General features: G+C 39.1%; 1 protein-coding gene across 4 annotated transcripts in view; it reads right to left on the bottom strand.

The window, feature by feature from the left end:
• Positions 1–13215, bottom strand: part of srbd1 (S1 RNA binding domain 1) — an 86206-nt gene that overhangs the window by 12909 nt on the left and 60082 nt on the right. For all 4 annotated transcript variants that reach the window (XM_088610211.1, XM_088610210.1, XM_088610207.1 and 1 more), the window contains exons 17-18: positions 1790–1896; positions 412–588 (exon numbers count right to left, since the gene is read on the bottom strand). In XM_088610211.1, the coding sequence (XP_088466337.1) occupies positions 412–588; positions 1790–1896 (284 nt within the window). The remainder of the gene's footprint in view (positions 1–411; positions 589–1789; positions 1897–13215) is intronic.

Here is a 13215-nt window from a genome sequence, read left to right as displayed (position 1 = left end):
ATTAACAGATTTGATGCAGTGATGCTCTATTATCATTAAGTCAGATTCCATGTTCAGACAGCAGTGAGTCCAAGACTCACTGAGGAAAGGACACAAAGGTGAAGAAGCAGTGCCCTCACGACCCTTAGTCCAGGGCTAAGTACATGGAACACCAGGAACGCCAAGAACAGACAAACATCAGTAATATAAAACATTCACTTTACAATCCAGAAACATTTTCTCGCAAGAAAAAAGTAGGTTTACAGTAACAAAGAAAACCACTTGTCTACTCACTTATTTTTTCATCAGCTTAGGATTTACGGCTACCATACTTTGTAAAAAGACGAATTTGAAAAACAGTCAGGCTTTGTTCTTTCCTATCGAGAGGGATACAATCACCACAATCACAAGGCGAATTCACAATTACAGTACCTGTGAACGTTCTTTAGATTTTCTGGGTTTATCCTGATGAAGCCAGCACACTGCTGAAAGGTCTTTGGACCCAGGCCTTTGACTTGTTTCAGCTGCTCCCTGTTTATAAAGGGTCCATTCTTCTCCCTCCACTCCGCGATGCTCTTTGCTCTGCCAGCGTTGAGCCCTGCAACATGTCTATCAGGAGAGGAAACGAGCTACTGCATAATAATGTCACGCATGGCGCACTTTAATGAGAGACTATGCTAGCCCTGTCGGCACAGGTTGCAATCTTGCATGAAATGCAAACAGTTGACATCATAAATGCATATTATCACTTCAGCTATTCGTTTGTTGTGCATAATTTGAATAATGTGCTCCTATTACAGCACTACTCAACATTGCTTTAATTGTGATCAGCATAGTCAGTGGCTATAAGAGACTATAAGACTTAAACACTTGTATCACCGACAAGAATGAACTTTTTCTTCTGGATTTTTTTTTAGATGTTCTTGTCACCATCTCAGTTTTTTTCATCCTCATCTCTTAAAGCTGGTCAAATTATTCATTTCATACTGCTTTTCAGAATAATTTAAAGTCTTTTTTGATTCCTCAAAATGTGTCTAATTTTAACATACTGTAAATAATTGGAATTATATCGTAGGTGTCTATATCATCTTTAGAATAAACAAAAAACAATGACAGATGTGAAAAAAAACAGATATTAAGGCAGGCTTGTTGGACAAAGAACACTTTAAAGAGGTGAGAAATGTGCACTTAATATTTTCATAAACTGTAATTTATGAATCATTTGTTTTTCCCCAATTTAATGCCAAGAACAATATGCGAGAACAATAGTCCCAAGGACTAAAGGATATGTTTAAATACATTTTAATTATATTTCTTCAGAAAGGGTATGAAAGAATCATATAAGATAATATAAACAGCATAAGCAAGGAAAAATGTTTAATTTTAAGGTGAACAAATCACATGACTGCAAACAGCCTGCAACTACAGTAGGGCTTCAAATACAGAAAAATAAAAAGGTTCAGAGTGGCCAAGCGCAGTAAAAATACAAGATTGTTAACGCAGCGCTGCGCATCGGCACCTTAAACAACATTTTGCGTTATTGGTTTAGGCCATTTTACAGGGCAGCCAAACACAGGTCATTGTTCCGAAGCTCTTGCAGCAGGCCACGCCACATCCTTGGGGAAGCCGCTGACCAGAGACGAACAACACGAGGGCGAGACGCAGTCTGGACGTGTCACCCTTGCGTAGCTGTCAGTAAAAGACAGGACGCTTTCGTCCGAGCTGAGCTTGAGCTGCGTGGCAGACTAAACACAGCGGGTTTGTGATCAGCTGCCATGCCATGACTGCTCCTGGAAAGTATTCCGCCTACCTCATCAGGGTTTCGGAGCAGATGTTAATATCCACGCCCACAAAGCTCACACACTCCTGCACCACACTGTCCAGCGCCGCTTTCAGCAAGGTCTGCGACACATCATGCTGAACAATGGAGGAAACAACAGGGTGAAAAGCACGTCAGCAGGCTGTACACATCTCCTTACGGTCCCAGGCTGCAGTTTTGGAAAACAGAAGAGCACGGATTTCAAAACACTTCTGTTTCATGTATTTCTGTCGTAAAGGTATGACCGCCAAGTTCCTCTGTCCAACTGGAGGGCTCTGGGGTGTACAGTAAAGAAAACATTCTAACTTAGTCACCATGGATTTTTAAACAAAATCCATTCATTTTTCTACTGGAGATCCTAAACTCTACAACCGGTTCAAAATGAAAATGACACTAATTTAATCAAATAAACTGCATCTGTTTGGTGGATGAAGTTAGGGATGAAAGATTTGGGATGAAACACACTGTACACAGATGTAAGGCATTATCAGTATTATTATACAGTGAAAACACTTGCATATTGTTACATCAACTTTAAAAACATATTCATGATCACAGGCACCTTTATTCATGTTGACAGCACACAAACTGCTCATGTGCTGAAGATACACTAGATGGCAGTCTGGGTAGAAGCATAGTGGCTGGATTAAACTATTTGGACTGTAACATCAGCTTGTATACACAGACTCAGTCAGTAGGCACTGAGGACAAAGGCTGTGGCAGTTGTGGCTGTCAGGCAGTTGTAACATAAAGCACACATTTTACTGTACTGATTGTTAGCTGACCTTACAAAGGAGGCTGTCATTGCCACTGGAGTAGGAAGCAAGAAATTAACATATCAATAACATATCTAGAGAAAGCGACATTATTTCCCTGACATTAGGTAAACTTAAAAATAAATGCTCCTAGAAATGAACCACAATCACAAAACCATTGTGGCACATAGCCACTTCCTACTATCACAATATAACATAATGGCGCCCAAAACCACTTAACTTCGAAATTAATTTAGTTTAAATAGTACTTTAATATTCTAGTAGTGTGACACAACGTCTCCTGCTAGATTAAAGTCCCACCACAATGCCAGGTATTTCCTGCTCTTTCTGAATATGTATTGTCAACAGGATCTACTGAGTGGAAACATTCAGTACCAGAGCAAACCACTGCCTTTATAGGGCTCCAGGGAGGGGCTGTAAATGGCCCAGGACCAGTGAGCTCCACTGTCACTTGCCAAAAATGCATTTGTAGTTCAGATCATCGCCATTGTTAACACTCAAAGTGAGATGTGTGGTGTGTCTTGAAATCCTTAGCACTGCCAGGAACGCAAACCAGGGACCCCAGGATGTTTTTACATTTATACACCTTGGAGTGATTACCTGTTAAAAAACAGGACTAATAAACTAAAGAATATAAAAATGGCTCACGCAACCTTTGTCAGGAGGCTGTCTTCGGAGCCATACAAGACTATAGTACAACTGTCTGCCAAGAGACAAATGAGACTAAACATAAACACTTACATTCTTCTAGTGTTAATGTTCAGGACTTGAGCCATGGGGTTATGTGGCACATCGCAGATATGAATTGAGGATGTGGAGTTTAATCAGAATACAAGATGGTGAATAAGGAGTCTGGGGGGGCAGGTCTGAGGCCGGGCTATATCACTAATATACAATTCCAACATGTTAAAGATCCTTGACAATGATCAGGAGAAAGGCTGCCTACATGATACAGGGTCTCTGCAGTGTTCCTAGCATGAGGAAAGGTTAGGAAAGTCAAGGTTATTTTCATTGGAAAGGAAAAAGAACACTTCAAAGTCACCTCACAGAGGTTTTAAATTATAGAAGGGGAATTGATAAAGCTAATCCAGACGAACTTTTCACACTTTTGAAGGGTTCACAAAAAAACTACAGGATAAAATCCAAAAATTACAAAATTAGGAGCAAACAGGGAATTCTGACTAGTCTTCGACTGTTTCACACAAAGGCCAATAACCATATGGAACATGTTACCAGAGGAGGCCAGAGAAGCCTACAGTAACACGGCTGAGCCGAGCGAGGGGGATCGGTTTCGTGAACGCCGCCGAGAAGACAGAGGGGCAAGAGAGGGGACAGGAAGCGAGAGATGAGATCATTCTCAGAGGGGCTGGTGGCCTTTTTCTGATCCCACTTCCAACACAACTGGCTGTTACCAGTCAACCAACATGGAAATACTGTAACAGTGATTTAAACCACCCTGGATTTAAGTACAAACACACTTTAAGTGTGCAAATCCCCTCACTATCCGCTTCTTTCCATGATTTATGATTTAAGGAAGCGGGCGTTCCATTCACAAAAGCCGACTTAATTTCTTGTGAAGTGGAAATTGTGTGCTGCTCTACAGAAGCAACACCTAGAGCCATCCCTGTGATAAAACCAGGAAAAAGGGAGGCATGCTGCCCCAAATTTGTTTGCAGCCCCCAGATCACACTTGTTCCCGCATCCATCTGATTGCTAAAGGTAGTTCATTAAAAATGTATTTCAGAAGGCAGCGCAGTAGGACTTCCCTTAATGTTCTTCTTACAGTGCTCAGGGCACTGGCTCTTTGATTGGTTTGCCCCGCAACTTCAATCACAAACCACACACAAACAAAACTTGCCATCTGATCTGTTCGCTGCAGCCAACCTGCAATTTCATCTGTTAGTCATTCTGCCATCACTGGAAGGGTATTTAATATGACTAATTCAAAAATCCTTTTTTCTGCAGGATGCCTCCGATGCTCAAGTCTGTGCCAATGGTTGTTTATAAGAGGGAGGGAAGGAACAAGGAGCTTGGACTATAGGCCACCCTGCTAGATAAATATAAATCCCAGAGACAAATTGGCTAACAACCTCATCCGAACAAGAAGGGTTATTCAGAAGAGCATAAAACTATAATAATGCCTTAAAGTCAGCCTGGAAAATCCATATGCCTATTCTAAACTTTATCTGAATATTTTGATTGAACAGTTGACTGATGTTTTGAATCAGCTGTGGCCATATTAGTTTATTTAGGAAAAACAAAGGTTTTTGTTGTATAACAGGGCTGTGCAGAATAAAGTCAAATTCAATTTTCACATAGCAGCAACATATGATTCTGTAGTTCATTTATTTTACTTTAGTTTGCTAGCGAAAGTATGAACATGTTAACTTTCCACCTTTTTTACAATGAAAACCTTACATAATACAGGGTTTCTTTTTAAATATAATAAAAGGACAAACATGACCATTAAGGATATGATATATACAGTACCTCACTTCAAATAAAGCAGTAAAAATACTTTCATGATAGTGATATACTGTAGGTTAAGTTAGAATTCCTATGTTACCTACTGTACTTCAGTTTAAATGGCTTTTCTTTGACCTCTGGAACAAATTAAACTTGCTCTTGTGGTAAGAATTATAGCTACAGGTGAAACGCCAGGTTTAAAAGTTGAACTTCTAAACCTTTCCTTGATTGTGGAAAATCCCTTTCAATTACAACTTTATTAGAGCACAGGCATCTTCCTGTGAAGTCTGATAAAAGGGACATCACTTTAATGCTGTCTGTTTGAAGATCTCTGGGGATTTTACAGTGTGGTTTCTCTGTTGCGATACAAACTTATCCTTGAATTGCTTCTTCTTATTATTTTTCTTTTCTCATTAAGATCCCTTGATTTGTTTAACCTAAATAATAAAGTACTGAGGAACTGCCCCAAGCAGGTTTCAAGGGTAGCATTATCAGTCATCACTACACAAACAAACCGACCTACATCCATGGGCTGCAGTATTTTGTTTCTGTATTTACTGACATGAAGTGTACACTCACTCCAAGCTTACATTGCAGCATGTGTTGAGTGAATATAATGTTAGGATCTGAGGTATCAAAGCAAGTTAAGCTTATTCTGTTGTACTGCAAAAACATGCATGCTTTATTTCGGGCTTGCAGAAGTGTTTCCTTCTATGCAGGTTTGCCGCAAACCATGTATTTCCAAATAATTTAAATTGATCTGCATCTTGTGCATTTAGACAAGAGATCCAATTTCATCCCCAAACCCTAAAAGTCTTGCTGAGTATAACCTAACAGCCTGAAAATATCCATGCAGATAGTTATCTGACATGTGCTGCTGTATTATAATCTAAACTGCCTAATTTGGGTGCTCTCCAGGGCACAATAATTGAAGTAAAAGTGTATAGTGCTCCAATTCTGAGAATTAAAATTAAGAAGACCAACACTGGGCACAGTAAGCCATAATGACACTCTGCCTGATGAAGACATGCACTGCACCTATCAACCCAAATGGCTTACTGTGCTCATGATCATCAGTGCCAAGAATCACAGTGAAAACCTCAAAATTGTGGCTTTGAAAAGTGGGTAAAATGCACTATACTGTACTGTATCTACTCAATATCAACATACAGTACTATACACCCAAGTATGTAACCGAAAGTGCCCAGTGGGATCTGTCTGCTACACCCAGCCTCACTGGTATTCTGGGGCTCTTGGGCATGAGAATGAGGCAAATCAACCCTCCCCTACACTAAAGCAATCTGTGATACATACAGATATCAAAAAGGTTTACCGTATGAAAGCACTAATCTTAATGCCATGAAAAACCAACCCAATAAATTGAGTAGAAACTGAATTTTCTTGAATGTGTCCATATAGACAGAAGGTGGCACAACCATTCTTCCAAGGATTTCACTAAACATTAATGAAATAAAGATTTCATTGTCTAACACATACTGTACAAGACACAGTGCTTCATAGTGAAAACTATGCGTAGAAGATATTCTGTATAATGAATACGAATAGATCGATTGACAGTAGCTGGCCAGGGATGAACAGACACATCATCTCAGGAGAGGACATGTTTGCAACACAAGTGGCCAGGTGTTCAGGGGAGATCATAAGGCTAAAGAAGTCCCTGTTTTGTGAGGGTTTTGGTTTGGAAATTACTCCCTGTGCTTACACTGTAATATGATCGACCCTGAACAAATAGTTCTTGTAAACTAATAACAATCTGTTAGCACATTGCCCTCGCAGTGTCAGTAATAACAAAGGAGCTTCAAAGGAGCTCAAACACATTTTTCCAGTTTTCGGTGAGAGAAGAGCTGGCTGACACCACTGTACAGACACAGAATTGGAAAACAAATCTACAACTATTCTCTTTCCTTGGCATTTCCAGAATAATTTTGTATATAGCAATTTTCTCCACCTTAGAATGAAGAAAAAAAGCAGCAATTGGACAAAATGTTTTCTTAACATCCTGCTCTGCAAAGTTATTGTAACTGCCTTCATCATGCTTAATGGAAAAAATCAGACACAGTATAGTAAATCAACAAGGAAAAAAATCAGGGACTTCTATTCTATTCACATCTAAAGACCTTTACTGTATCAGGATAGTGAGTTCTGAATCATGCTGTCATGAGAAATGATGTTTTGTTTTTTGAAAGATCAAGATATTTGCAGGCAGCACGGCCATGCAGTGGTTAGCACTGGTGCCTCGCAGTGCTGGGACCCCTGGTTCAATTCCAGAACAGAGGTGTATATGCATGGAGTCTGTACAGTATGTGCTTCCCATGTGTGTGTGCTTTCTCTGGGTGCTCTAGTTTCCTACCACAGTCCAAAAACATACTGTTACATTAATTGGCTTCTGGTGTCCCTGGAATGAGTGTGTGTATGTCTGTCTGCCCTGCGATGGACTGGAGCCCCGGGCAGCCTGCATTCCACCTTGGGATAGACACCTGCTCCCCTGCAACCCTGAATTCAAATTTGAAGAAGTGGTAAGAAAAGGGATGGATAGAATATATTTCTAATTTAAATGTAGTAATAAGAATATGAAATAATTCTGAAAGTAATGGCAGAGACACAGAAGCAAAAAAAAAATGACAACTGGACAGAAAAGCCTGATACTGTGTCAGAGCTTGAGAGCTGGAAAGTTAGAATTATGACAGGGCCACCCTTGGTAAATTAACAATTAGCACTCCAGTAAGAGTGAACTTGAGGTCTGGGCATCCTGGTCAGGCATCCAAGATCAACTGAACTGATTCACTTTCAGTTATGAATCCTACTGAGCCAGCAGACTCAACAGAGAAGAGGACAGGTGCATTACACTGTGACATGGTACAGACAATCTGCAATATATCTAGAAATGCAGTCGAAAAACGGAGTGAACATAAATAAGATTAACAAGAAAAAAGTAAAGCACACTGACAGTTTCATGGAGGCTAGGCAGCCCATAACGAAACGTCCATTATCGCACAGGGCTCCACTGGACCTCGTTTTTTTTTTTGGTAGCTTCACACAAAGTGCTGATCTCTTTCTTTCCCAATTATTGTAGTGCCACTAATTGCAGGTTTTGCCTGGGGTTAATTTTCCCTTTTATCTGCTTCAATCTTCACCCCATGCTGGAGGGCACATTAAGGTGACAGTGGTAAGGTTCTCAGCCATGGTGCTGAGAGGCTCCATAAAGACAGCCCTTCTCCCTGCTCACCCAAGGACAGCCAATCGTAGGTTTGATTGACAGGTGACAGCCAGGAGAAGTCATCAGGGTTAGCATGTGCTGAGTGACCCATGACAGAATGAAGACTGACAGAGGCACAGGAAGCGTTTGAAATAACAGAACACTTTGTGCAACAGGCATGGCTGTTTGTCTAATTCCAAAGCCAGGATATCGGCAAATGTCCATTGTGTTACTGACACCAAAGAGGAACAAGTACACACTTTGTGCTTGCAACTTCCTTACAGTTAGGTCTTTTTTATTCACAGTAGTGATGGCAGTTTTATTGTAGCAGGGGACAGTAATAGCACTGTACGTATTGTATACTTATACTTTCATTTAAAAAACAATGCTAAAGTTTAGTTTTCTTAAAAAATACTAATAGAATTTCTTTTCATTAACATTAATTATAATTTCTTGTAGTTTATTATTCCCAAACCTGTCTTTCTTTGATTGTGTTAGTGTGCATAAAACAAACAGATCAGTTTGTCTGCAGTCATTCTGGGTCCATTTGTTCACACCAAGACGATAATTTAAAAACAATAGTGATCGACTGTAGCTTTTAACAAACTTTTTTACATGGTGAACCTGTAAAACATATTTAGAGAAGAAAAAACATTTTCATAGGTTTACGATTGCATAAACATATTAGAACATTTTAAAGTGGCAGAGTGGTTAGCAGTGTTGCTTCACGTTGTTGTAGCGCTGGGTTCAAATCCTGGGGTACAATTTGTGTGGAGTTTGTATGTTCTCTCCAGATTTGCATGGATTTCATCTAGAAGCTCCGGTTTCCTCCCACAGTCTAAAGACATACCGGTAGGTTAAATGGCTTCTGTAAAAATTCACCTTGACCCTGTACTGGATAAGCAGTTACTGAAAACAATGTGACGGAATTACACAGTTTTACTTGAATTAGAACACAAAGCCACCCTATGATCAGAAATTCTGAGTCTGCAAATACAATGTCAAACTTTTTGAGCAACATTAATATTACCTTTAATTGATTCAACTGTCATGTTTGGCAAACTGGAGCTCTGTATCAGACTATCAGAAGGCCCTGTGTCAAGTACTTTGGTCTATTCTTATGCTAATTCACAGGAGTCTTAAATATGATAACATACAGAGAAATTGCCAAATGAAACAGGCCCAGTGAAGCTTTTTGAATGAAGACATTTTAAACAAAACCTTACACTGCCCCCAGTGGTGGATGTGAAAACACACCAATACACCAGTGTCACACTGCTGACACGGAGAAAAACAATCTAAAAGCTATTCATGGAAACCATGTCACAGTAAAGTGAAGCTTGTCAAAAATCTGTCAAGTGAACAAGATATTTGTCTTTGCTGCTTCCATCAAAGTTAATGAAAAACACTTAAAAACATTTTTGTATTTTCTGCATACCATTTCCAGTAGTCCTTTTCTTAAAAAAAAACCCAAACCATTGCTTAATGCATTTTAAAAGAACTAAATATACTTACAGTATGTAGTGCAATACAATAACTGAATGGAGCATTTTTTAAACAAAAAATGTTGTTTCCCCATGGCTTATTTTAAAACTTCACTAGTACACGCATTTAGAACACATTCAGAGTATCAAGTGAAGCTTCTCTCTGTTGTGAAGTAAGATGATAAGGAGGACACCTTAAATCTGTCCCCTTTGGGCAAGTTCAAATTCAGTGCAGGAATGCGTGTTCATTAACTCTCCATCAATCAAGTGTGGACTATTTTTAAAACTTGCACGGTTCTGTCACTTCACTTGAGGCAGTTTGGTAATTTACTGGGGTGTGCTAATTCATCACGTAAACCCAGCCTACTTCATGTATCTTTCATAGTGTGGACAATCTTTAAGATGATTAAAGGAAAACAAGAAAAAAAGAAGAACACACTGATCAGGCCCTAAGCCTCTCCCTAATAGTTTAAAGAAATTAGAAAATATTTATAGCTTGATCATTAGAAAATAATTGATTGTGTACTTTTCTGTCTATAAAGTCTCAAGTAGAGAAATGACAGTTCATAAGAAAATAATATTTCATGCATATGATACATATATGCAGTTTTGTGCACTTTGACTTGTTTTGATAAATGCTATTTAATTTTCCAATGATAATACTAATTGTAGGATATATCATGATACAATACTATTACATTACTTTAAGAAATCAAAATTACTGCTTTACAGTTATAAGTCAGGACCAATAGTTTGTTTTCTAAAGGAAACAAGTCTGTCTCAGTTCTTTTAAGTTCAGTTTCAAAAGTCATGTATAATTGCTTTGAGAAGTGTAACACCGGAGACGACAAAGAAGCCTCATGCCATGAGGAGTCAGATGCACGACACTTCGCTGGAAATGTTGAAAAAGGAAAGCGGCCAAACAAAAGAACTCCATACAAGACCAACATTTAAGCAAGATGGACAGAAATGCCAGCTGAATTATCAGCTGAGATGGAAACCATTGTGAATGTCCATGTCTTCCATATTATCAGAAGAACCTTGAGTTCCACAAGCCTATATACTGTAGGACAGACATCCAGAAATCAAAATAAGTTGAACCCACAGAGTCTGCAAGAAATCACAAACAACTGCATACAGTGGAATAAAAAATAATAAAATAATGAAAGCATGAAAACGAAAGCAATCAAAGCTGAAAATACTATGATAACATTCAGCTCCAACTTCATATTTTACTGTATATGAATATCAAACAAGAGACCACAAAATATTCTATTCTAACATCGCCAAACAAACCTGTTGTCCAATTCTGGATGTATACATGTATTTATGAATAAATTACATCCCCATTTAATGGTGAAGCCTCGTCAATTGTTTTTTTAGTGCCAGACCATTTCATGGCAATGTTCATTCAGAGCAGGGTTACTAAACCTATTGTCCTGGAAAAATTGCACGCTGATCTAGCACAATTAGGCATCCTGATGTTCCCCCTTAATTCAAGTGGAAGTAATTTCTCACTTCTCCACATGACCTGCTGTGTGGTGAGAAGTGAGTGCTCAGAGAAGCATCTTTTAGAGGAAAAGAAGAATATGGTGGCGATCTTAACGTTTCGGAAACACCTCTAAAGTAAGAACAGGATCCAGGGCTTGAAAGGTTTATTGCTATCTGAAATGCTTCACCAATAAAACTGAATGACAAAAACGAAATCTTCTCTGGTGCTTTTTGTTTTTCCAAACATACGGAAATGAAGTCTCCTCTTTTTAATTGCGCTGCAAACTTAATAAGGAGCATATCTACCAGCACCTGACATTTTAAGTTTGCCCCAAAATGCCCTGTGCCAGACACTGTAAGTGAGACTGACTGCTGAACCATGGCATGTTAATTGGGAATGGCAGGAGAAAGACAAAACACCAAAAACCAATTAAAGTAATCACAACCAAAGGAAAGATCTCAGAGAAAATTTTACCCTAGCTAAGTCTGTAAACACAGCAGACCAGGCAGTGCAGGAATATGCTATCCCCTTCTGTATTGAGTACTACTATTAAATTCAGGTGCAGGGTCCTGTTTGATTTGGAATGGCCCCAGCAGCAGAACAAAGTCTGTCTGTCTCCGCTCCATAACCAAACTCTGCAAGTTAACAGCTTTTTATGAAAAGCTGCCATTTCAAGATGTCAATCAGGGCTGGGCTGTGAGAGGGAACTCCTGCAGAAATAACCAGCTGCAGGCTTGAAAAACATTTCAGTGAAAGTGGAAACACAAAAGATGTTTGAATGGGATCCCTTTACACTCTCTGTAACTTTACACTGCTGTTTTGCAAACTTTAAAGCCCCAAAACACAAGAGAAAATTGGAAATAATGTCTTGAAAGAACCATTTGCGGGAGTGTTGAATGATACCAAGTCATAACGGTAACACTATTCACTAGTGACGGTCTGGATCATACAGTTTAAGCCTGTCCTCCTTAGTCTGTCTACAGTAAACACACATGAACACACGGAGCATCACTGATTGAACTATCAAAGTGGAATTTGTTCCTGTTATCGCAAAACCAGAACTAGCTTTGCTTTTCAACAAGCTGTATGCTGGTGTGTACCACTCAATAGAGAGCCGTACGCCTACTGTAGCTTGAAGCAACTATAGGATATCACATCATAAACCACATACTGTAACTGGAAAGACTTGGAAAAACTGCGAATAAATTTAATCGTTAAACCGTCAGATGCTGAATGAAACTCTTAGCCACTTAATGCTCCCATCCACAGGAAAATCTAAAAGTCTTTTACATGGAAAAAAAACAACTGAGCTGAAAGAAAAATAGACACTGCAGTCTTTTCTGGGCGAGGCTGGAGTGAGTGTAAACCATAAACCATTAGGAGTAGCCTCACGAGGTCTTCTTTTGTTACTCAAACGCACCGATTTTCCCCTTGGATTTCTATCAATGTGGCTATGATTATTAAGATAAATAGAGCTAGGAATGTGTTTGCAGCTTTGCAGTGAATTGACGGCTCACTGTTTATGTCGGGGGAGGCCCTTGCTCGATCTCGTACATTTTAATGGGTCTGGGCAGGCATTCCGCTCATTTTCTAATGATCACTTGCCGGAATGCATTCGGAACTCATCAGGTCATGTACTGGAATTTCCTCGGTACACCAGCCCCAGTAATGCAAATCAGTGCTCGGAGTTTTCGGTTTGGTGAAACACTCATTTTACTACTGTGTACTGTAATTCACATACAGCCCTCAGGAGTTTTAGATCTACAGGATTAAAAAACAAATAATACAGCACTCAGTCAAGTATGAGAAAATTATCATCAACTATTTAAGTCTAAAAAATTATAAAATATCATAATTTTTCTACCAAAAATATGTGTCCTTGTGGTTTGCTGTAGTTGTTCATAACAAAACTCCTGGGGTTCTATAATGTCTAGAAATAATAAAAAAGAGAATAACTGTTAATTCACACTATACTGTCCATC

Source organism: Lepisosteus platostomus, chromosome 17 (assembly GCF_059453375.1).
Source record: "Lepisosteus platostomus isolate fLepPlt1 chromosome 17, fLepPlt1.hap1, whole genome shotgun sequence".
Lineage (NCBI taxonomy): Eukaryota > Metazoa > Chordata > Actinopteri > Semionotiformes > Lepisosteidae > Lepisosteus > Lepisosteus platostomus.
The sequence above is the reverse complement of the archived record's forward strand: the minus strand, read 5'-3'. Positions and strand labels throughout refer to the sequence as shown.